The sequence below is a fragment of the Patagioenas fasciata genome, chromosome 18, assembly GCF_037038585.1.
Source record: "Patagioenas fasciata isolate bPatFas1 chromosome 18, bPatFas1.hap1, whole genome shotgun sequence".
NCBI classification, from domain to species: Eukaryota; Metazoa; Chordata; class Aves; order Columbiformes; family Columbidae; genus Patagioenas; species Patagioenas fasciata.
Genome location: NC_092537.1, coordinates 4,248,133 through 4,274,695, shown reverse-complemented (window position 1 = coordinate 4,274,695; position 26,563 = coordinate 4,248,133). Strand labels below are relative to the sequence as shown.

The 26,563-nt window shown below is 39.9% G+C and overlaps 1 protein-coding gene across 2 annotated transcripts in view; it reads left to right on the top strand.

Moving 5' to 3' along the window:
• ANKFN1 (ankyrin repeat and fibronectin type III domain containing 1) overlaps positions 1–26,563 on the top strand; it is a 110,656-nt gene that overhangs the window by 43,160 nt on the left and 40,933 nt on the right. For both annotated transcript variants that reach the window (XM_065852535.2, XM_071816481.1), the window contains 5 exons: positions 5,695–5,828; positions 9,065–9,266; positions 13,211–13,421; positions 16,060–16,254; positions 17,688–17,801. In XM_065852535.2, coding sequence (XP_065708607.1) covers positions 9,081–9,266; positions 13,211–13,421; positions 16,060–16,254; positions 17,688–17,801 — 706 coding nt within the window. In that variant the 5' untranslated portion in view covers positions 5,695–5,828; positions 9,065–9,080. The remainder of the gene's footprint in view (positions 1–5,694; positions 5,829–9,064; positions 9,267–13,210; positions 13,422–16,059; positions 16,255–17,687; positions 17,802–26,563) is intronic.

The following is a 26,563-nucleotide window of genomic DNA, read 5'->3' as shown; positions in this document are numbered from 1 at the left end:
TATGAATTCCAGCCTGGATAGAACTACCGCAGCCAGGAAATGTGATGTGTGTCTGTTACAGACGTGACCCCCGGGGCTATTCACAAAAGCTGGTCTAGTGAGACAGACCTCCTTGTGCTTCGTTCTCTGATAATGCAGACAAATAGGCTCTTGGTTTTAATTGCTGTGGTCTAGAATAGTCTGTCTCTATCAGGATCTGGAAAAATTCTCCTCAGGTAAATGTTGGCCTTTGAAAAAAGTCCCTCTCCTCCTACCCCTTGTCCTCAGTGTCAAAGTTTTTCTAAAATCATACTGTGTTCTTGCTTTTAATAACTACAAAATATTTGTTAAAGGGAAATCTTTGCCATTAAAGATATTTCTGCTTTTATCAGGGCAAACAAGCTGATTTTTAAGGATTATCTGTTTAGTGAAGTAAACACTGCTTGGGATTCAGAGACTAGTGGGAAGTTGTTCTTCTGTCGTCTAAGTCGTTTCTTTACCCAGTATGAAAAATGCCACTTATTTAGTGCTTTATAATAGATGCTTTTATGCACCAAGTTTTAAAGAAAAAGGAGATTCACCTTAGAAAGAGGCATTATATTAGCAAGTACATTGCTAATTACTGTAATCATACAGAAGTTGCAATGGCACCTATCTATATACTTATAAGTTCCTTTTGGTCTTTTTAATTATCATGTCACAACCCTAAAAATTGTTCTGATCTGTGAAGAGAGCATCCCTTTCTAGCTATAGTTTAATTGAGCTTTGCTCCACGCTCAGTTTTGGTAAATCCTATTTTTTCTTTATTCTTTCCTAATCTAGAAATTGCCGGCTATGAAAAGCCTGTTAATTTCTGTTTGTAATATGTTCTGCTGAAGCTTGGACTAAATGCAGCGCAGCTGGGACTAGTCATGGCCGAACAATACACAGCATAAATTATCTCTATATGGAGTGGCTGACGAGATAGCATAATCAACAGGAGACTGACAAAACAACACAGTTGCGCTGTTGTTGCTGACAACTTCATTATTTCGATGATGTTCAGCTGCATAATTTGCTTCTGAGGGACAGCAATATCTTCAGATATGTCTAATGCCTTGTATGTACTTTTATAAGCTTTCTAAAGATGGATGTGTTTGCACAAGTTTAGCTTTGTTCCTAATATGGAGAACAATTGCAGGAACCATTAGCAAAGAGCCTCTGCTCGACGGCGTTTTTGCAATAGGGCAGTTATTTAGTCAAGCAGTGTTGGTGAGCACCTCTCTATGTGTGTGTGGATGACGGGTTAACGCAGGTGCTCTTTGATTCCTTGTTTCAAACAGAATGGCTTCAAGGATCTGATGAACTTCTTACACTAAGGTATTTCTGTTTACCTTAACTTGTACTACAGATGATCCCAAATGACTAAGTAAGTGTCCTGCGGCTCAGACACTCCAGCCCTGATTCTATTCCACTGCAGCCAGGGATTATTATTCTCAAAAAAATAAGCCATTTTGTCAAAAGCAAACTACCAAAAACACATCGCCTAAAGAATTCTGATCAAACAGCTCTAGTTTCACTGCCACGTCCCCCGGCTTCAGCCCTGCAGCAGAGAAACCCAGGCTGGGCTGGGAGACCTGTAGAACCAGGCCTAAGGCAGGAAGCCTGGAGGGGCTGGGGCTGCCAAACTCAGTTTCTTTTAGCCGCTTACATCACGGGCGTCTCAACTATTTCCAAACACTCGGGAAAATTATTTCATTGGGAAATTTTCTAAACTTAATCCAAACACAATTATTTTTTCTTCAGTCACAATTTCAGAATTTCTTGAGTTTGATCACGTCCATGACTGATGAACTGGGAAATATTTGTCTTTTTTTATGAAAATACTGAATACTTCTGTGTGTCTGTGGATAATAGGTTATTTGCTATGGATTTGGATCAAGAACACTGGCTAAAGAAACTAGTGAAACAGTAAGACTCAGATCAATGTCCTTGAGGAAACACAAGAAACCAGGGAATAGGACAGAGAATTAACAAACTGGCAAAGGGGTATGTGTGAAAGATGATAGGTAAACAAGGAGCCAGAGAGGCAGAAATTGCCAAAACCAGAGCTAGAATTTACTACAGTAGCTTATATGTATAAAAACTTGCAAGAAAGAAGAAGTGTGGAGACAAAGATACACTTATAAGCCTCTTTGGGGTTTTTTGGTTTTGATGTTCCCACTGTGTACATTTGGCTGTATTAAAAAAACACCCTAATATCTTGTTTCAAGGAGCAGAGTCACCTTAACCACCTTTTTAGTCATGTATTTCTAAAATGAGAAAGCACACAGACGCCAGACAGAGCTGACCTGATCATGCTGCTCTGGGAGGGAGGCTGGAGATCCCATTCCCAGGCATCTGATCGACCTCACTACGTTGCCCGACCCTGACAGTGTCCGGGACATTGGATCTGATGTTTAAGCAGCATTTGTCACTTCAGGGGGATTATGTCTAAAATACAGCTTTAATGGTGACAATTTTGCCATTGACTCATTAGGAAGTAAAGTCAGGGTCCACGTGAAGTTTTCAAATTGAGTGAGTTTCTTTGCTCTGATCTTCCCATCCAGTTTCCAGATCACTGGTCTACTGAGTGTTTTTCGTGGGCTCAGTGCATACTAAAATCCAAGGCGATCTGAACCACAGGAAGGTTGGTTTCTGTACACAGAGGACGAGCTCGTTACTGAAATACCATCTGCAATTCAGCGTTGGACATTGTGGAGCGGTGAGCGTGGCTTGTGCAGCGCTGGGTGAGCAGTGCCACCTATTGATTGACGGGACGAAGGGGAGCGAGCGGTTCCCTGCTACCCCAAATCTGCACAACAGCTTTGTCAGCTCCATCCTCCTCATCCCAGAAGTGTTACAGGTGTCCAGAAGAAACAAAGAGAATTCGCTAAATGGAATTAACAGCCAATCCAATGTGCTGCTAGGCTGCTAATAGCATCTGCTATATAAAGCTGAGAACAATACAGGGTAAACATTTTGATAAACGTGTCAGTCAACCAACTTGGGTGGCCAGTTTAAAAGAAATGTGTTGCTAAATGTGCATCCTTATACAACTGTGCAGTTTTAGCAGCAGAAACAATAACAGCAGCTTGTGGAATCGGCTCAGGTACGGCGGGTCAGGAAACTTGTAGAGTGATCAAACATGGAATGAAAATCTGCTGCAATAGGTTGAGTAAGTAGTATAAGTACAGCAAACAAAATATTCTGTTTAGTAAGTATGAACTATAGGCAAGTGAAATAATATGTGGCTGACATCTCTGAGCCACCTAAGGAATCATCAAAGGCTCAGAGCATGCAGGTTGTGGGATGAGGTCAGACAAATGGATTTGCTTGCATGTGTTTTATCATAAACCTGGGAGGTTGTTTTCTCTAGGTTTTTTAGTCTTCTCCATTTACAGAACTTGATACAGGTGCCTCTAGCGCTTATTTACACACATTCATTCATTATTTTTAGTAATTAATTTCATGTTTTTATCATTTGGTAAATTTATGATTACTTCTCTTACCTTACTGAGTGTTGTTTTAATGCTCTCTGGCTTTTGAACAGCTTAATAATGAATTTACATTCATATGACAGGAAGATTAGAACCATGTTTAGTTGATAAAACAAGCTAATTGTCTTGCATATAATTAGCTCAGGAAAAAGAAATCTTTTACTATTGTACTAAATAATGTTTGGGTAGCAGTAGAAGTACTAAGCATTATCAAAACCGAAATGGCAGCCATCAAAAGTCTGATTTCCACCAGGCTGAAGGGAGAAAGCAAGAAAGAAGGGGGAGTATTGACTCACAGTGAGCAATCACTAGAAAATCTTTAAGAATAGGCTGATTTCAGTAAACTCACTCTAGATTTTTCCCCTGAAAACAGCTGGAAATTGAGAATTCCCTCACAAGTGAGTTCCATAGGTGGGGTCTATACAGACCAAAAAAGATCTTAAATTGGGGATTTTGACTCAAGAATCAAACCTGTTCAGCACAGCACTGAAAATGGAATTTTTATGCTTACATTTAATTTTGACTAATTTAGACATTTCAGATTTTCAGCATGCTTTTATTTTCCCAGATAGTGTCTCAGTGTTAGAGAGGTATTTGGTGGTTTTTGAAAGATTTCCAACCTCGCTCCTGTTGGCACAGAGCGGTAGCCTGGGTCAGCTGCCCTGCAGCCTTTTGCCTCAACCAAAGAGGGAATCCTATCCACGTATAGCCTGCCATTTTCACTATACGGGAGAAGGAATATTGGGCATAGCATATTGCCATAGCCCTTTGTCTTTCTCTGCTGCAGAAAAACCTGCAGAGAGTTGCATTTGAGAGTCTTGTTATGTCTTTGAAATATGCACATATGCATGTTTATATATGTACATACATATACGTAGAAAATCGCTCAAGAAATGGTTTGGTTCATATCCAGATTGATTTAAAAAGTATAGATTAAGTCCTGTGACATCCAAGTGTCAGTCCCAGGACCAGATTTCAGCTGCTTTGGCAAAAGGACACTGTTTGGTATGAGATTCAGCATCCTTAAGTGAGTTTTGAAGGGTGGGCGAATCAGACTGGTCACTGGCTTCTGGGAGCTTTCCAACATTTTCCAAAAATGGAGCATCTTGTTTGAATGAAGCCAGTGATTCTTTTTTAAGGAGATTGTAACTATAGCTCTGATACCCCTTTAAAAACAAATACAAATTCCTTTTCTGTAGATACTAATAATCATTGACTACAACATACCCAGGAATTGGTGTGTCTTAATTTTTTCTATTGCCAGATGGTATACAGAAGGTTCTGGTTCCATTGGTTTAACCCAATGGACTGTCCAGGAAGGATAATGATTTTCTAGATTGTTGTTTATCTTTGTTCACCACCTACACTATTTTTAGAATTCTAAGGCTGTTATGGTTATTCCATATTCTGACTTTGTAACATCTCTGTGGTGTTCTGTGGGATCCAGCATTTGCATATTTTGCCCTATAGAAGAAAGATTATATTCTAAAATATCACTGTTCTACTATTTTGGAAGCTCTTAATGCAGATATTACAGGATCTGTTTTAGTTGAAGCACAAGCATCAATAAAATATGTTTTTCTTATTCATTAAATAGTATTTTTTTAGGCATAACCTGTTCAGGCTGTGAGCTTTCAAACGATCCTGCAGATGTCCCATAGCTATGGATGTGGTTGCTGCTTTTGTTGCTATGATTGCAGACAGCTGTAGTGATAGCTTGCTCGAAGAAAGGAGAAACAATAAATCACATGCAACATGCATTACCGGACTGAGTGTAGGACTGTAATTCTTTTTTCGCCTTGTATTGATTTAGCATAAAATTAACTGGTTTAAGATGGCTGCATTAATGTCTTTTTGCTCACACTTCATGGCAAATTAATTACAATCACAGTTTTGTTTGCTCTGGCAGTAATTATTTTTTCTACTTGCACACTGTGCTGCTGATCAGTTTGAAGGGATACAGGCAGCTAAAAGCACGCACAAGTCGTGGCATCTCTGGCTATGGAGGCAAGAGCTGTATATATTAGCCATTCTTATAGCTGCCCAGGTAACTAGTATAGAGTTAAGGCACCAACCATTTCATCTGTGATACGACACTATTTGCTTTAAATACTGTTTTTCTCTGAGATCTTATCAGTGATCTTGGACTTCAGTAATTGCCAGTAACAAGCTTTTTCATATGTGATCATTGATGCAGTGTAAGGACGAGGTTTATTCGTTGTGCCCAGAGGCTGAACCAGCAGAGACAGCAAAGCCAATGTGATCCAGTGAATGAAGACAGTGACAATTAGCAGCAACTTGTGCACATTTTGCCTTGGATAGTCGAAGTTGGTAAGTCTAATTTAACTCTTTAATGCATACATTCTTAATTATTGGTTTCAAGTATTGGATTGTTCCGTAAACATATTTATGTACGTGTACAGTGTTGAGTGGTTTCTTGTCTGTTGTGTTTTCCTGAAATCTGAATTTGATGCTTTTACAGCTATGCTGTGCCCTGTTAGTGCACCTGTCTATACAGTGCACTGTATATGTGCCACATACAATGGACAGTGATCTATCTCTCTCTGCAATATGATTTTAAAAGGACATGAATATTAGGTCGGTATTTGCCTTTTTTTTTTTTAAAAAAAAGCTTTTATAAGGGTAACTAATCTATATTAATTTGTATTTGAATTTGACTTTTAAAGCACCCTGTTTTGTGGACTAAAATGGTTACTTCAGTGCTTAGAAGCACAAGTAGGAATCCCATCACAAAGATTAAGCTCCAGCATGTGCAGCATGAAATGTGTGTTGGAAGAGTCTGATGACTGGTTGGGTACACACTGTAGAGCAGGGTGAGAGTCTGGTTTGGTGGATATTTCCAGCATAGTGCAGTAACTGTTTCCCCAGAGATTCAAGTTATTTGTTATTGGAATCATTGTCGTAAGACTTTCCTTTTGTGGTTTTAATTCTTAGAAATGCAGACTGCAGTTAATTATGACTATTTATAAGGGGAGCTGCTGCTGTTATTCTGTCTAGCTCTGCCTTTTGCTGAGGAACCTCGAAACGTGCTGCGTGTTGTAGTTCCTGACGTGCTGTGTGAACGCTGGTTCATCAGATCACACGGGGCTGCCCCAGCCACATTGGGGTGTCCTTATCAACTCATTCTGACCTGTGCCAGGTATATGCAGAGGCTGCCATAGGTGAAAATCTCAAATGGGTCAGTCATGGACATCCCCTGTTTCTAAATTGTTAGTCTTTGATATACTGTAACAATTTCAGTTGTGGCAATGAAATATCCTCGGACTATGTGCACTTCAGTTGGGGGATTTATTTCAGTCCAGACAATGCACATTTGAGGGTTTCACCCGGTCAGTGAGATGAGGACATGGTTGTAAAAAACCCAAAATAAATGACTTCAAATGAAGTATTTTTTCTCCTTTTTTTAAGAGAGAGTGATTTCAGTTAGTCCTGGTAAGCACTGCTGAAATGCATGTAATAATTAAAAAGCAGGATTAATTGCTTGTGTGAGCCTCACTTTACCTTTTTTCCATAAGCTGAGTGAAAAGCAGTCCAAAATCATTGTAGTATTGTCACTCCGCGAGTCCCAGAGAGCTCATTCCTTATAATTTCCAGTCTTGCACATTAGTTTCAGGGATGCAGGTCACATAATTCCCTTCTTCTGATTACACACACAGTTGTCGTAATTTAACAAAGTCTTCTCATCACATATGACAATTATGTTGACTCTGTCTCCATTCAGAGACTTGGCCTCTCTTCAATGAGCTTGGAGAACAGAAACAGATACTTTTGTGTTCAGGATGTGTGCTTCAGCACAGTTCACAAAGGAGAAAGGAAGATGGAAACAGCTTATGAGACCTGGGTGGTGTCTTTAATCTTAGGGACCAATTCATGCCAACAAGCAGCCTCAACAGCAGGGCAAGTGTTTAATAAATAACGCTTTGATGGTTGTAAATAGTTACTAGAGTCTGGTCCTGCAGTCTGATTTGCTTACATGCGGGCTGAGACCACAAGAACAGAAAGTTACAGGATTTATGTCACAGTATAAAAAGTCTAAAGTTTATTTCCAGGAAAAGATAGTCTGAAAGGGTAGTCAGATTTGCTGTTACAACTGTGAGATCTTCTAGAGAGATGTTCTGTCATATAGAGGTGTACTCTTGGCAGGAAAAAAGGAAATGTGAAGGAATTGTGCATTTTCATCACCTTTTCACTTGGATCCCTGGGGACAGTTTTCTGTGCTTGCACTGGGGTCAAACCTGATTCTTGGTTTCCCTTCAGAAAGGCAAAAGTATTTCCAGGGAGTTAAATTAATTCGATTTTTCCTAATATGGAAAAATAACTATCATAATAGAACATAGAAGGTGCTGTTTAATTACGAAATTATATGGAGATCCTATTAGGCTAAGCAGTTTTGGAGAGGAGGCAGTCCCTCTTGGAAGAGTTTGCAGTCTAAACGGACAGGGCCAACACAGAACAGGATAAAGTTATGCAATATAGAGACAAAACCAGTGCTGAGGGAAGAAGCTACTCATTCCAAAACTCTAGACAGCAACAGTTAGAATCACAGATTATTTTAACTGTAGAACATGGAGCATAAGGTCTTTGTTTGCAATAGCCTGGACAGTAGTTGGTCATGGATAGTTGAAACTAAAAATGCACATATGCCTTGTTACGCCTACAACAGAACCTAAATAGGTTTTCTGTGTTTCAGCTGTTGTTTGCTAAAACATAATACTTAGGAGTCTTGGTCACAGGGCGGGTTCCTTCCCTGGCATATACTCCTCAAAACTCTAACAAATAACCATTCTCTGTAGCACTGGACTTCTATTTGGATGATAACATGTCAGCATTATTGCAAATTATATTTAAGTTCACGCATTATTTCTGTTGTATCTTGTGATGGGTTCAGAGATAAAAAAAGTATTTTGAATGCAGCCGTGCTGGTTGAGGAACACTGTTTCGGGTCTCTAGAGGAAGAGAATCCACCCACCCAGCTGAAAATGCCACATGTTTTTGGAGCACACAATTTGCTGGTAGATAGTGATGTGGGAAATAAAGCCTGTCTTACCACGGTTGTGATTGTGTCAAATTTAAGGCACTTGAGCAGTTAAATGCAGTCCTGCACTGTGTTCTGTAATCAGTAAGATTTGTCTCATTCTCAATTACTTCAGTTTTGTTTTAAGAAACCATTGTACTGACAAATCACAGGTTATGTATGTTATCCGAATTGTATAGTAACATGTGACACTTTTTCTCACACCTGTATAACCAGAACTCGTTTTGTCAAAAGGTTATTTCCCTCATTAAATGAACTCCCTCCTCCTTATACAAATTAGTAAATCAAGTGATATGTTTCATTTTTTGATACTTAATTCTCCCTTCTCATAGATATCAATGGGAGCAATCCCATAAAGAGCAATTTGCCATTGAAAAAGCCCCAAAACATGCTTCCAAATGTTCAAAGACTGTGTTATAGAAATCTCGCCATGTGCATTTCAATGATAGAGTTCTGATTAATGATGTTAGTGTAGCAAAACATTGATAAACAGCTGTTGTTTGTCTTCTAGAAACTACTAGCTGAAAATGACACAGCAAATGCACAACTTAAGTCTCCTCCAGACTAAGAAGAACAGCATGCCGCCCTCTCCTAACGCTGCAAAGCGCTTATATCGGAACCTGTCAGAGAAGCTGAAGGGGAGTCACACATCCTTTGACGAAGCATATTTCAGAGCTCGATCTGACCGGCTCAGTCTCCGTAAGACCTCAATGGTAAATACTTGATATTTATCAAATTGCCAGTTTACTGTCCTATTAATCTCCGTAATCAATGTGATTTTAATCTGTATCATTTTCATCATCTCATGTTGTCTGTTCCTGACCAATGCTGCATGGTCTCCCCAGACTTACCATTTATGATCCTGTGTAAAAATAAAGTCTGACCTTCTTGAAGGCAGAGGAAAAGCTACCTTACTCACGTGACGATGTTTTGGTCCAGGATTTAGGTCTTAAGCTGGCACTGATGTGTCAAAATGTGGATTAAATACATGCACACAAGTGTTTCTCTTCCAATAAAAGAAGAAAAAGTATTTTGAGAAAACTGGAGATGACATCAACAGAAGTTCCTGTTTTTCAGAGAAACAGAGGACGTGGAACTTATATGCTGTGAAAGATCAGTGCAGGGTTGTTCAGACTGTGGTGATGGTCACTAGATAAGACCGTGAAAAAAGGAGATCCCACGTGAAGCAGCCTGCCCTGCATACCCCATCCTGCTCGCAGAACACAGCCCAGCACTCTGGTGCCAGTACAGAAAAGTGTATCAGCACCTGCTGGACTTAACACAAGGGCTCCTATTTACGCCGGTGCTGGTGAAGTTACACAACCTCCAACACATACCTTTTGAAGAATGGACCATGTCCCTGAAATAATAGCACAGTGTGAGTTCAGCACACAACAGAAGCTTTTGTATTTGCTGGAGGAAGATGAACCTGCTGTTGATATTGCCCAAACAGAATAAATTTCCTTTTTCCATAAGTAGGAAGAACAGACACATCCTTCAACTTCTCTAGATTATTTTGAGTGAAAGAGCTCCTCTCCACTTCTGATGAGCAATGACTTATGACATAGTCTGTGAATGTGCCAGGAGGCACCTCTTGGAAGCATCACTCTGTTGCACTGAAGCAGACACTTAGAGCGGTGCAGGGCTGAACTCTGGATACGCTGGGCCAGATAATAAAAATATTACATTTTGTCAGAGAAAAAGCACACTCTAGATTCCTTGAACATTCACAAATCTTTGTGGCGCATTTGCGACTAGACAAATTATATGAATAAATGCAAGAACTGAAAATAATTTTAAAAACAATTCAATGATCCTATCTATCCCCTAGGATCCCTCCTTCCTTGAAGTCAGAGGACCCACGCATGCCCCATCAAATGGTTAAGCTGAAATGTAGCTCTACTGCATTGGAAAGTCAAGAGATTGTTGTCGTCTCTCCTGTGAAGAAAGTCTATGACCCGCAGGAAGCAGGGGATCACGGCTCCTTCCTCTCAGCTCTGACGGAGCCAATAGATTTTATTTTGCAGAAGGAGAAGCCTGAAACTCAATCAGGGCTTGATGGCTGGAGAGCAAGCTTTGCACAGTAGCTGACAGCTGTGCTTTTGGGGCTGTGAGGTTCCAGATGCTTCCAGTTTGTAGGAATTGTTTGAATTTGGGCCTCTAAGAACAGTGGGAAAAGATTCTTTAGGTGAATTTTTTAGCCCCTATCTTTTCTTGCGTTTTCCTTTTCAGTTGCAAGCTTGTGTGTGACTAAATGAGTGAAAGAGAGGAGGATAAACTAGTGCTGGGGACTGTGCCAGAGCAGACTGACATGTAGATGAAATGAATGCCAGTCTGTTAGCATATCTTCTGAACAGTGTTTTTCTAAAAGTATGCACTTCAAATTACATATTCCTTCATATATGGGGTCTTCTGTCATACTTAACTGAGAAGAGAAATGGCAAATGAGCGTAGCCCGAAGTTTGAGGAGCAGCGCTCTGGTTCTTAGGCTCAGGTCCTCTGCTGTCCACAGAGCCAACCACTTACAATCTGCCTTTCTCCCTTTGCAGTCCAAATCTGCTAGGCAGTGGGAGTGCCTATTCCATCAGTAATCGTAGTTCACAGAATCAAGCGCATTGTAGTCATTAGGAGATTTGATTTTACATTGTGATGCAGATGGTGGTTTAATGTGATATAGACTTACCTGTGCTAACTCTGTTTATCCCAACCCACTACGCTGTCATGGGAGCGACAGCACTTTTGTCACTGCTGACCCGCCCTGAGCACAGGTACCTGTACCGCCGGGTGTTGCCGGTCTGGGGTCTGAGCCGGGGTCCACAACAGCCGGTGAACAGACTCTCACTGAGCTCCGAAGGCTTTAGATCCCATTCTGTCCATTCTGCCTGTTGTTTTCAATTTTCCCTAGAAATAAATAGCAAGGAAACTGCCAGTGAAGGCGTGGAAATATTCCAGGTCAAGTTGCTAGCTGATGTATTTTCTAATCATTGAGTTTCTGTGCTACAAAGGTAAATCAATGTCTAAAATTATGTCTCCAGACAAGTGAACAACATTTGTTAGAATTTGTTTTCTTTCAGCCTTGGCTAGTGAAGAGTTTTCTTTCCATTCTCTCTTGCTGTGCAACACTTTCCATTCAGTAAATTGTTGTCTTGCTGCAGACATAGCAATGTCCCAAAATAGTTTCATTCTTGAACTCATGTTTATCAGAACGAGTCTTTGCAGAAACTACTTTAATGTTTTTTCCAACTCCAGTAGCACATAGTGGACTTTTTCAGTCAAACCTAGAGCAAATATCTTGAAAGGGGCACTTCATTTTAATTAAGCTACATAAGATTGCATTTCTAAACACTCCAGCACTGAATCACTTACTGGAACATGGTTATTACTTACTGCAAAGCAATACTGTAGTGCTTTTCAGTCTATACATTTGTGCATCAGAGTAACACCTAAATAAATTAATCACATAGCACAGCTGTCTAGCTAATGGTTAGAGGCTGCACGAGTGAGTCAAGGAAAAAGCGATGTGAAAACTGCCCCTAAACTTTATCTGATCACTTGTAAATATGATTCAGTTTCTCTTTGAACTCAATAGTTTTGTCTTTTCGGAGCAGAAGAAAGTGATCTAGGAAATGCAAATGAAGGTAGAAATCAGAAGGCTCGTGTTAGTATTTGTGACAATACCAGCTGGACTAAAACTGAGCGCATCGCTCTACAGATCAGATGTCTGATTTTGTTACCCCTGAGCTGCAGATGTCTGAATAACGCTGCAAGACTTGAGAGTCTTTTACATCGAATATGATCAGCTTTTTGCAGAAAACTATACAATCTTCAAATATGGGTCTGTTTTCTGTGTGAAACCAAATAGTTGGCAAGAGCTGGTCAGGTGTACAGGATGTTTTGCTGGACGTGGAGAGCTGGGCTCGATGGAGACTTACAAATGGGGCAGTTCACTGGCCTGGCTAAAAATGTGGTAGGTGTTTTGGGTAAAGATCATACAATTTATATCTTCTTGTTCTGCTGATCCCTGATATCCAGCATAGTTGGGATCCATATTAAAACTTTAACATAGCATCATAGTTGCAATTTCGTAGTGTGATACCAACGCTTCACATGCAGAACAACTGAGCAAAAGATCTGTGTCAGCCCTGAGAATTTCTGGAGACAGTTTGAACTTCAAACACAACTGAAAAACAACCTGATCAAATTGCAAGGTGTAGCTGTGGACTGTAGCTTTCAGAACTGCCATTAGCCTGTGTGTTTTAGGAAGAAACAAAAGGTGTCCCAGCAGATCTGTGCTCTTCCTGAAGGTCGTGTCTCACTGAGAGCAAAACCTCATCCAGTTTCACATAGAAAACACAGAGCGTTGCTCCTATAGTTTGACTATAGGACAGATGTCCAACAAATACAGGTTTGTTCTGTATGGGTTTGATTCCCACCTGAATTTTCCCACAAGCCTCAAACGCGTTCAAGCACACAGGTTCAGGGGCAGACCAAGCTCAGCTTTGCTCAAGCAATTTCCCTGTTTCTAGCTGAACCTAAGCTGGGGGTTGGAGGATCAACGTTTTATAGCAATATCACAGAACACAAATTTTCCCAATTTATTTTTAAAACACTGATGTTTGAAAAGTTTGACTGAGTTTCTGCTTTTATTGATACACAGAATTTCCAGTGCAATGAAGCTATGTTTGAGGCCGTGGAACAGCAAGATCTGGATGCTGTTCAGATTCTTCTTTACCAATACACGCTGGAGGAACTGGACCTGAACACACCAAACAGCGAGGGACTAACTCCTTTGGATATTGCCATTTTGACAAACAACGTCCCTATTGCTAGGATACTTCTACATGTTGGGGCAAAGGAAAGTCCACACTGTAAGTAAAACACATACATTGAATTGATTTAGATAATTGCCTGTAGATTATGTTTGCTGCTGTTTTGAGAAGTTAATTACATTACACACACACAAAGTGACGGTTTTTATCATAAAGATGATTGTACCAGCAATTGTACCACAGTGCTGGAGCACATTTGCAGCAATATCTGCTTGCCGAATGCCCGCTCTGTAGATCTTTTTTGTTCTCTATGTCAGACACACCAATTGATGAATCAGGTTCAGCTTCTAATGTGATTAACACCGGGGCAGCTGAGTTAATATCAATACTGAGAAAATATCTTCACAAATATGCAAATAGGAATTGAGTGAGTGATTCAAAGATCATGGTCTGAAATGTGGAGTTTGTAATCAAAAAAGGAAAGGACGATGGGTTGTCTAGACTTGGGTTTATTTTCATTATGCTTTTGATTTTGGCTATGCTGCCTTCAGGAGCCAGGTTGTGTTGAAATCTATCATTTCCATTATCACGGGCTCCTCACTCCTAGTCTTCAAATGGCCTAAAATCCCACTTAAATCAGAATTTCAAAGTTCTACAGAACCAGAGAAAGTTGAAACACAAACCAGACCTTCTCACTTTTATGGAATATCAATATCGCTTCTAACTACATATTGTAGTTATAAAACTATCCTTTGTATTCCTTCATGGGCATTTTTATGCACAATTTGTGGGTTAGAGGGTGACTTACCAACCCAATTAATCAACCATATACCATGACACAAACTCTGACGCCTTCTTGTGTCTAAAAATACACCAATGTATGCGAATTTGTTTCAAACTGTCAATGCCTATATTTAGGACGTTCCCAGCAAGGCTATAATGAGACTGTGTTTGAGGGGTTCGGCCACTGCAGACTCTGCCATTAATTTGAAGTTAGTTAAATTAACAACATTTAGTGCTGGCATGTCAATCTCGGTGCTCCAGGAAATTGCACCTTGAGGCTACGAACATTGCCAGTTTTTTCACTGGCGAGCGTGTGTGCATGTGCGTGTGTGTGTGGAGTTTTTTTGCCAGACCCTCAGTGTTGGTACACCTTTATTGCTTTTCTATGTCCACAGCACTTATATTATCATTTATTCTGGCCTCCTTTAACCTTCCCTGGAGATTTTTGCATAGTGTAGCTGCTCAGTGAAAAGAGTTTTTTAGTTTTATATTTATTTGTTTATTTTTCTGTCATGGTTCATGACTGAGGCTTTAAAAAAAAGTGTGACAGCATTTAGAGTACATGATTGACTGCTGAAGCAACATTCATTAACCATGACAAATCTAGAGGAAAACACAGTCTTGAGTGTTCTAAACAGCAGTAAAAAAGACTAAACTAATTTTTCATTGACCTCATCTGTAAATAAATGCAGTCTGATGGCGAGCAGGGGCAATCATAAATTAGTATTCATTTCCTGTAATTAATGCAAACATGCCTATGAACACAGGGAATATGAATATATAACCACCTAATTTCCATTTCAAAATATACCCACCAAATTTCCACTTCACTTATCTGGATTTTTAGGTTTTCTGATTGAAATAATGGGTGAAGCGTTCTCAATAAAAAGCAAATGATTGTTTTGTTTTTACCTTAAGGGTTTACAGTTGCTACTTGAGAGCAAAATGCAGACAGTTACTTTCAGCACTGAAAACAAAGGTTCACAGCATCTTTGTATCTGGCTTCGTTCTTGTGGCATTGATAGCAGTCACTTTCTGTTCTCTCTAGTCTTTCTGCTTTGCTTTCTGTACTTAACCAACCCTGTTAGAATGAGATCCATTCTGTTCAGATGATCTCAGGGCTGCAAGACCATGATGCAGCACCCAGTGGGATCATTCCCATTTCTCTGGGCTGGGCAGTTGAGCAAGATTTCCCCAGGCTGAGCAGGAGGGGGAGGATTTCCAGGTAAAATTCTGACTCGCCCCAATTTAGGGACAGGACAGTAGCATCTCTTAATCTGATTGCAAGTGTATAGGACAGATGCACAGATCTGGGAGACTGCAAGGCAGAGGAATTCCCCATTCCAAGTGCACACCACACAGAAAGCTTCCTACAGAGAAAACTCATACTCTTCTGATCTATTAGCTGCACTCATCTCATAGCCCCTGTCATAATGCTGTAGAAAAGAGGATCTGGAGGACAGACAGCTTCCATTTGCATCACCTGGGTTGATGCCTGGAGTGGGAAGAACGGCAGATAAGGCAACAGAAAGTAAAACTATGATCTTCGTTTCCACATGGAGCTCAGACTTTATAAATCTTAACAGGAACCAAACATGTCTTAAACACAAAGTAAGATCAGAGGGTATTTTAGTTTGTTTTTAATATTCCACCAACTTAAAGCATATTCCACCAACTTAAAGCATATATGCAATTTCAGTCTAATTAAGACATTTTTAAGCATATGAGAAACTTTGTAAGATAACATTTGCTCCATTTCTTCATGTCGTTAATCCCATTTAAGTGACCAGATCCTTAAGTGGTATAAATTGGTATGCTCTAATCCACTTGATGACAAGATAACTACTGGAAGGCAGAGTGTTCAAGGATTTGACCTTACATATGTTATACCAGAACGTGTGAGGTTTTTGCCACGTAAGTCCACCAGGCAATTACTTTTTCCTTTCCTTGGCAGTTGTTAGCATGGAAAACAGGTCAGCGCATCTGAGTACATTGGTCCAGGAAGCACAGCAGCGAGTTACTGAATTATCGGCACAAGTGATGAGCGAAGGCCTCAGTACAGACACCACAGAAAAAGAGAAGCAGCTAAAAGCCTGGGAATGGCGATCCAGGCTGTACAAGCGCATGAAGGCGGGCTACGAGCACGCGAGTAAGTAGAAGGAAGTAGTAAAATTTAAGGCAAGAACTCTACAAGTGAGAACACTCTGCCTTTCATGAGCAAAGATGCTCCTGCTAACTGATCATCGCAGCACTGCCATGGAGCAGAGCACTGTTGGAGTGGGGAAACTGAGGCATACGGCTAAATGCCTGTCCCAAGAATGGGGAAGAAATGGATGTTAGAACAGCACAGGACCTGAGAGCAGCAAGCACATAGCTCCTTCAGGAGAGAACTGCGTAAAATGGATGAGACCTCCAAGCGATTGGTTCAGGATCTAATGATTCAGTCCTGCTTATTTCTCTCTTCATCTACTACTGGATCTCAGAATTTAAAATAAGATGGTTAGAATATATGAATAAGGGGAAAGAGGGATGGGGACATTGGCCATTTTTCTGTTGTAAATCGATTATTTTTTTTAAAAAAGAATGGAGTTCTTCTAAACATTCGATCAAACAATGGAATTTCATTTTACATATAAAAATGGTGAAAACTTAACATTGGCATCCACATATTACATTTCATCAGTGTAGTAACAGACTAGTTCACTTTAAACAGTTGTACAATGGAGTAAATGTGCATTTGGGCCCATGGGAAGGCGTAAACAAGGCTGAATTATTTCACATGTAGATCTTTTAGTTGTATCCTTTTGTATCCTATGCAATCACTGCCATTAACATTTTTACAACCATCTCTATATAAATGTACTTATAAATAATTTTCTCAGATTTATTGTATTCCAAGACTACTTCTTCAAGACAGATGTAGTGCCCCTTGTACTAGATACTAAATACAGGAAATACAGCAGTCGTGGAGGTTAATACAATGATTTTTTTAAATCAATCCCAGCAGTGAGTTGTGACATTTTTGTGTTTGATTTCTGAATTGGGTCTGATTGATATTCTGGGACTGAAGCTTTTATTTAAAAAAAGAAAGAAAAAGTTAGACCTCAACTGACAACTGTATTTTGGAATTACTACAATGAAATATTTGTGGAATTTGCAATTTCTGAATCACAATAATGTAAAAATGTTTTCTGTTATTTGATAAATTTGTTAGTGAAACCATAAAGGTTTAATTAGCTCTTTGTGGTTTTGTCCTTTCTCTCTCCTCCTATCCGCCCCGAGAGATTTATAGGGGCTTTTCATTGACATAATTAGCATGAATCTGTTTTATTGGGCTACATATATGCAGGAAGATATTTTTAACTGAAAGGAGCCAAAAACCATGATAGAAACAAATGGTGTCCGAAGGACACTGTTAGCAGGGGCACTAATTAAAATGCTCAAAAGGCAGAGAACACAAACACCTACAACGCAAAGCTCACAATTGCAGGGTGATTTTCAGGGGGTTCTTTGAAGACTCAGAAACATTGTTTGAATAGGATTTGTTGTGCTGAAGAGCTGATGTTTTCTCTTCTCTCCCAGGAGCCCCTGAGGCGCCAACCAATGTCTGTCTCATGGTAACGAGCAGTACATCACTCACTGTCACCTTCCAAGAACCTCTGAGTGTCAACTCAGCTGTGGTGACCAAGTATAAAGGTACTGGATCTTTCATTTACCTTAACAATGTATGAAAATGTGGCGCCTAACTACAAAGGTATTTACAAGATATTATAATGCTAGTAATATGAATTTATTTTCCCGGTGAATAGTCGTAGAAGTGGAATTTTCTAAAAGATTCTCCAAAGATGGAATTTTCATTTAAAAAGAAAAATAAATTGACCAAAGGCTTTCTCCATGAGTGCTTTGAAGAAGTTTGCTTGACTCACTGTGGTTAGGACATGGGCTCAATGACTGGGTTGAGATGAGCAGTTATAAAACACAAGCTAACTTTTGGTGCCTGTGGGCTCCTGAAACCATGTGTATCCTTGTTAACGCCAAACCCACACCACCATTCCTTAAAGGAATGTCTCTGGAAGCTGAAACTTTTGGCAGAAGCATCACACAGCTCAACTAATTAACTATTCCAGGGCTGCCACATCATTCTTGGAAGGCTAATACATTTGGGGTGGCACCAGTTAGTTGCAAAGTGGAATGAATAGGAAAATGCTTCCATCTGAATAGCGCTGTTGAATAGGAACAGTTTCAAAACAGAATTTCTGTTCCACAGGAAATTCCAACATTAAAAAAACCCAAAGTTTTATTTAAGATTAGAGAAAAAAAATGAGAAATTTTGTAATTTCTTGTGTAAAGGAACTTCCAGGTTTTCTTAAATGTTTGGAACAGTAAGTTCTTCAGTGTTAAGTGCAGCAATCCACAGCCTCCATCTTCCCGTTGGAGCCCGAGTCCTTCCACAGGCCGAGGGACTGAAAAGCACCATTCTGAACACTGTTCTCAACACCTGAAACTTTCTTTGCCCAGCCCAGGGGCATCAAGGAGCACAAAGCCTGAAAGTCCTCTTAGTTATTTCCCACTGTTCTCTCCTAATCTCTTGTGTTGTGTTTATTTCTTTGCATTAATAATTACAAACTTCTCTGAGAGGTACTTGAATCTTGCATTTCCACACATAGCAAAAGCAGAAAGGCGGTGTTGTGGGGCAGTCTCTTTCACATTTCCATGTGTGGGTGTCACAGGGGTTGCTTCAACAGGAGAGATTCAGAAAGCCCCAGTCCCTTGGGGGTCCAACAGCTCATGGAGCTCCTCTGAAGGTGAGACATGCAGGTGCACAAGGGCCACTGGCATCAAGCACAAGCACCCAAAGAACTGCATGAGTTTATATCATAAAAGGCAGATTCTTTCTTCACCCTGCTTCTGGGTGGAGGTTCCACTCATCCCTGGCTATGCCCAGTAAAAAAAAAAAATTAAGAACTTTTTATTTTCGTAAGAAAAAAACCCCAACCTCCCAGACCTCACTAAAGCCGTCAAAGTGATTCCTTTCCTGATTGCCTCAGTAGAAGGATAAACTACTGTATTACACCTCGTCAGCTGTGCAGTGCTGCAGGAAGTGTGATTTTCAAAAACATCAAAGCCCTTGAGAACCCTAAATCTAATTTTCAGCAATGGGTTGGGTTGCCAGGAAACTAAATTTCATTTAAGGGCTTCCTACTGCCTGGTTTACTTGTGACAAAGATACTTGGGCTCCTAAAACACGTAAGTTCTCTTGAAAATATCAGCCTGCTCTTTGTAAGATGCATATTTTAAACAATACTGAAATATTCTCCACACTCTACTTATAATGATTTTTGATGTTTTCACAGTAAAGTGAATTCCCAAATAGAATTTATTTTTAAAACTCATTTTCTAAAGACTGTAGTATTTCTCTCTCGAGTGTTCATTTGCATGATGTCAATGCTGTTCTCTTTTTGGTGAGCACAAGAGTCAGAGAAATTTAATCCAACTTGACCGAACTTTCTAATCAGAGCAGGTAGCATTGCTGTCGCATTTTGAATTCCCCTCTCTGGTGATCATTTTATGCTTTATCAAGTTGACAGTTAGTTTTGCCAGAACGTTCGTTTTAAATCCTTTGTCCCAGGAGACTTGCATATTTATGGTTAGATAAAAAGAAAGATCATTAATAGCTCCTTTTGGTGACTTTCGGGAATTAATTAAGCACTGTTTGCGGAATTGTTTATTACATTATGGAGTGAGATTCTTTGTGCTAGTTTGAGGGGTCATAAAATGAACCTTTCAAATGATCACTTGCAAGAATGATTAGAACCAGCTAGCAATTACTAGCCCTGAAAGGAGAGCTTGCGAACATTGTGTGAGGATCTTTTTAGTGACATATATAGAGCTCCTATCCAGAAAACTGAGCATTTTGCTAATTCAGGAACAAAAATAAGCTGTTAGGATTTTTTTTTTTTTCCCCTCAATACTCTACCATTTCTTCTCCTATGCAAATTAAAATTCAGGAGCATTTGCAGCAGTGTTTAGGGAATACCTGCTCATTAACAGAAGCTAATAATGTTCTTTTCTCTGGACCTGAATTATAGGGGATAAAAACTGACATCACGACTATTCAGTTTAGTTTAGTTCCCTGAAAACATTGGGAAACTGCCAATTCCTTTTTTCTGTGTCATCTTTTATTTTTTTTTAACATTTTTTTTCCAAAGCTTTATTTGCCCAAATGCCATTTAGAAACAGGGCTTGGAACATTATCTAACTGTCTGCTATTTTCCTGTGTGTGATCTTTTCCCTTGTTAGCTGTATAGCTTACAAATAATAATACAGCAGAATAATACTTTGCGCTCACTCTCTAACCACTAAAACCATCTCACTTCATTAGGAGATTTAATTTTAACCACACACGGTGAATGGGTATTGACTTTGGTGTCCCAGCTGGATGGCAGCTCAGTGCCTGCGTTCTGGTGAGCCACTGTTTTCGGGAGCCAGAGTATTCTTTACTTCCTCTCCTGGATTGTTGTTTAATGTTGCAGGCACCATCCTAATGGGTCCCTTCTGTTCCCCTCCAGAGAAGGCTACAGCATGGTGGTGGCTGACGTGAAATGATTCCTATGTATATTGTAACCTAGTAAAGTGTTTTGAGGCTGGAAGCAGACAGGCATGACATAAATCAATAATAATAGTATATAATCTGCTCTGTGGCAGAGAAAGATTCAAAGCCAGAGACACCTCACCCCAGTCAGTTTTAGGAAGGATGTGAAGCATCATGGTAATCTTGAGAAGCAAAACCCTTGCCCTTGGCTAATCATACCCTAAAGCCAAACTTCACATCCCATCGTGGAAGTATTTAAGACCTGCTTCAGTTTTACATCTTTGAAAATGTATCAAAACATTCCACACCAATTTACTCAGCCTTGTTGAACCTCTTACCATTTTGCATGGGCTTCTACTTGTCCCTGTGAGTACACAGAAACAGCATTTACTGTATGTTTTGCAATTATATATTTAGTTTGTCTATCAATAATTGACTTGCCATGTTTGATCAAGTCTGGATTTGTTCCATAACAGACTTCCTGCAGTGATCCTTCTGGTATTGTACAGTAGGTTTGGTTCCAGACAGTTCTGGCTATATGTGTACATATATTCATATATGGCGTCTCCATCTTTCTTCTCCACTTTTGTGGCAACCAGCTGTTCACACAGCAGTGTTGGAGTAGGACAAAGCAAGCTTTGCTTTCTTTGATTTCTAGAAGAGCCCTTGTTATGGAAATGAATGCTTGTAGAAGTGGATCTTAGGTATGAAAATGTGGTGCTTTAATATTAATATCCATGCATCTTACTGAAGTAGGTGCTATGTCACTGCTTGATCATGTGCCAGTTTATAGTAGAATTAAGTAGCGTTCTGCATTCAACTTGATCTTGAAACCCTTTTCACTTATTATTCAAAGTTTCTTTGTATATTTTGAAACTCATTCTTTCCTTCCCCAAAACAGTTTTTACTCCATAAAAAGGAAAGAGAATACATTTCTTTGTAAAATGTTTGAATTTATCCTGCTGAATAGGTGTGGTCTGATATTTTTTACAGTAGCTCATTTATGGCATTTTATTAGGTCTCCTGGGCACTTTATTTGCACATTACATTTTGGTAGCTAACAGGACTGTGCAATTTGACTTCTATTTTTATGCCTTGCAAGTAGAGAAATGTATAAACGTTGAAACAAACCTTTCTATTTCTAGCTCCTGTCAATGTCTCTAGTATGTATAGGACTTAATATAAAATTTAACCACTTCTATTTTTTTAAAGTTTTCAGTGTACTTAAAACCACCTTTGAACAGGGATCACGTATTAAGTGATGGCGTAATTAACTAATGGAGTTGATCAGACACCAGTTACTCAATTCAATCATTCTTCTGCTTTGTTTTTGATAAATGGCTATGAGAAAACCCAGGCGTATAGGCTGTGCTTTTATCTTTCTTTGGTGTCTAAAAAAAAAAAAAAGGCTTATATCATGACATTGCTTACAGTCAGTGGCACGACTGGAACTCAAGACCTTCAGCTTCTGCCTTGAAAGAGGTTCCTGATGCAGCGGATCTTTTAATCCATGGGTTTGGGAATCCTTCCTCACTGGAGACTGAACAGAATGTCTTCAAAGGGGTTGTGGCAAAGTTTGCCCGCTCACCACATTGTCTGAAGTCTTCTCTGGTCCATCATGGACTTTTTCTGGTTCATTTACAAGTATAAAGAATCTAGAACTTAGTCAGTTTGCCTCTCCAACAAGAACCAGAACCTGATGCTGTTCTAGTAATTAGATCCAACCCACAGAACCGATAAATGGCAGTGAATTTGGAATTGGGCCTTTGGATCTGCTTCAAGCTCTTTCCTTGAGTATCGAACATAAATTGCAGGGTTTACTGGTTTCATGCAGGAGTGCCCAATTAGTTCACGCATGAACACCCAATCAATTTATGCATGAGCACCCACTTAATTTAGTAATGAACACCCAGCTGGTTCGCACATGAGCACCCAATGAGCTCATGCACCAGCACCCACTGAGCTCATGCCGGATTGCCGTGTTGGGCACATGCAGCAGGTTCCAGCGGCCGAGGACCAAAGGTGTGGGAGGAGCTCAGGACGTGCCGGGTGCTGCTCACAGCTCTAAACGTGATGGAAAAACCCATCGCTGAGCAGAGCCCTGTGGGGGGGGACCAGGGAAGTCGACAGTAGGAAATGGGAGGACAGGTGTTTGGTTTAAGTTGAGCCTGGGAAAAGTGGTGGAAAGATGTTCACCTAAATGTTGGTTTGTTCATGTTTTCTTCTCACTCTGAATAAGGGATTAGAAGTTTGTGTTAACTGGCAATAAATGAAGTAAAAATGCCCCAAATCCAGACTGTTTTGCCTGCAACACCTGGCTCCAGTGCTAGGGAAAGGTAAAAGCTCTTTAAGTTACTGTAGGGATAAGTTTATAAAGAAATAAAAGTCTTACATAGAATTAACATCTATGCAGCTAAGTCTCTCTTTAAAAATATCTTACAGAAGAACCAGAGGAAAAAACAGTAGAATCCCATTAAACAGATTACTTGAAGCAGGGTTTGTGTATTTACTTTCTTTGTTAACAGTGCTGTGCAGTGCTCTGCTTTGTCTACATTGCAATAGTTTACCTTTGTGTTTGCATTTTCCCAGATGCTCATTATTAATTAGATTTTAATGCATTATGTTTGGGGCAGAAGCTGAGCCTAACCCATGCAAGCTTCACACAAACGAGTAGACCTTACATTCATAAACTACCCCACCAGCTTTGGTTACACAGATTACATGAGGAAAATGTCCCCACTGGGAGTGGAAATTCGCAGAATAAGAGCCAATCCTGTTATACCTTTCTAGGATGTGAAGCCTTTGCATAAGAACCCTGTTTATTCTCCAATCCCTTTTCACGGTTCTAACATGGTTTTTCTCCCACAATTCTTTCCCCAACCAGCGTGGGATGTTTGTCATTGCAGGGCTGAGACACAAATCTTGGCTGTTATTATAATCCACTGTGGCTTTTTAACCACTGGCCCACATTGGAAGGCACTATGCACCCACATGGCATGTATTCTTAGTTATTTATAAAATGTTAGTAAGAAATGTCATGTTCATCAACAGAAAGAAGTTCCTTCTTGTACGGGAATAGCTGACCTTCCTACAAACAGATAAAGAATTGTCAGTAGGAAGAAAGCTAATTAAATACTTGAGAGAAAACAACTTTTAAATTTTCAATATTTTAAAAATTTTCAATATTTTTCATTTTCTCTTGGTGATAATTCCATCACAATGCAATAAAAATAATATCTTATAAATCGTTTATACAATGTAGATTGGCTAGAAGATGAACTAGTGAAACCTTGATCAAGCAAAGATGTGTCTTTGGCATCCAGCCTGCTGTCATAATGCTTCCCATAAATATCAAGGCATAAAATAGAGTATTCTGGCCTGAGTCATCCAGACAGAGCCACAAGAGAGGTTATTTAGCATCACTGGGCATTATCAGCAGGTGTAAAAGGTAAAGGAGCCCACAGGTGCTTGGGAAGAAGCTTTGTTGCAAATAAAGTATTTGATTATATAAAAAAATATCTGAAACAAATACTGTGAAGCTTTATAGCCAAGGAAGTTTGGAATGAAGCCGTGCTCTCTAGGAACAGCCTGGGATGCTGCTCTTGGGACCCTTCTTGCCGCTGTCCTGACTTGTTCTGGTGAGAGTCCCTTCCACCCACCCGCAGCTCTTGCACACGGAAACACAGCACTGCTGTATTTACTCCAGGTGGACACAGAACTCTTTGTTTGCATCTTTTCGTTCCTCTTCAGCCTTATTGATGTTGCTACTGACCCGCTGCAAAGAGCCTTGAATAAGTTTACAGAAACAACTGAAACAATAAGTAAGTTCCAAAATAATGAATGCTAGTACTTAGAGCAGTGAGCAGCGAGCAGCTCAGGTTTTAATTCAGGTAGTACCTAGAAATCTTAGTCCTAGGCCATGGCTACGCTTTTTTAACTTCTGTGTTTGCACAGCAATATGTCTAAATCCTTCACGCGTTGTAGTAAATCCCAGTTAGAATCCCTAAAGAAACAAATAAAAGTTCACCTGTCCCTTTTGTAAACGTTGTGGCTCATATCATATTGTGCCTGTCTACACTCTTGCCAAGCAGAATGCAACCAATTCCAGACATTCTAAGCTAGTGGGCATTTATGGATGAATTATATCCTTTGGAAAAAAAAATTAATCTGTGGGAACAAATACAAACTTCCCAGTGCCAAACATTTGTTTTTTCCTAATGGAAGCGCTGTGCTGGGATCTCTGTCAGTACTCCCTCCAGCTGGTATGACTTGTCCTCCTCCCATCATTCTTTGGAGAATTTCCAAACATGAGAGAGGCATGAACAGAGCCTGAACCAAAATCTGCCCAGAAATTGGTTCCCTTCTTAATTCAGGCTGGAAAGAACAGTTCAAGGCAGGTAGGAGGAGCTGACTCAATACAACAAACAATATTCTCAATCTAAGCTGATGATGCTGGCTGTACCAACAAACTGATTCCTGCTTTCACTAGTGTTCAATTCTCTTCAATTGTGTTATGCTTCTAAATGTTTGTTTAGTTAGTTTCATCCTGATTTTATTCATATCACCAGCAGTGTTCAATATCCTTAAATCAAGTTGCTAAGACACTAGGAGTGTAAATTATGAAAATTATTTCTTAAAGATCAGCAGGCAGGAAAAGATGGTGTGAAGTGGTTTCTGGTGTTAGTGCTCTCTTTCAGCTTTACATTTCAGAGGAAGCTATTGAACTAATGCAATTATTTGTTTGGAGGCCCTTGGAAACACAAGCCAAGGTCACAGTGTCCTTCATCCCAGGCCCTGGGTGTGAGGAGGAAGGGAAGAGACTCTTTGCTGCTTAAGTCTGGGTTAAAAGCCAGAGCTGCATGATGCTTTGCACAAGGTCACACAGCAAGTCAGTAGCAAAGGCAAGAATAAAACCCAGAATCCCAGCCCAGTACGCTGTTCTGTAGACCCCATCAACTTAGCAACAGAAATCACGTCCCACAGTCTAATTAATCTACTCAGCAATTCAGTGAGTAACTTAAGTGCAAGCAAAAACAAACGCCAAGAGAAGTGACAAAGTCTACTGTGGTTTGGGCTATTTACTTCACTTAGGAGAAGGTGCTTTCCTGAAGGAATCTACAACAGGAGCTGTTTTGTGCTTTGCTTTATCTCATCTGTCTGTCAACCTCTTTGATGAGCTGTTTAAGGTGTGCCCGGAATAACAGAAAGATAGCAAGTGGAAAAGAAACAGGTGAAAATAAATTTCTACCTTTATTTTAAACTGCATGAATTGAGTATTAAAAAAAAAAAACTTGGCCACAAGTAGGTTACATAACTTTAGCCAGTCTAAAATTATGTGCCAGCAATTTACATGAGTTTTATGTAACTGTTTATACTGCTGTTTATTTAAAAATTACTACTTATCTTGGCGACCGCAGCAACACATCGTGCATTTGCTAGCTCTGGAATACAGGGCACCTTCATTAAAACACATAGTCACCAATATATTAAACACACAAAAAACCCCTGCTCTGACATAACGTGAAGTGTCAGATGGAAAGCCGCAACAGCGAAGACATTCAGCGTCCACGACAAAGCCGGCTTTGGGGTGTTCAGAACAGGACTGGAACATGCTCCATCCTTAATTCACCCAACAGCTTTCAGGTCCTTTACAGCACAGTTGGTGCGGGCTACAAGACCAGCTCTTGTTCCTGGGCTCTTATAAAGGACCCTCTTCATCTTCAGATTTTTCTACTTAAGCATTTTTATGCCCAACTTTTAAAGCGCTGGGGTGAGCCAGCCTTTTGTTCTGTCTTAAAGTCCCAAGTACTTGAGAGTTACACAAATGGTTGATGATTTCTGGTTACTACCAGAACAGTGTCTCCCA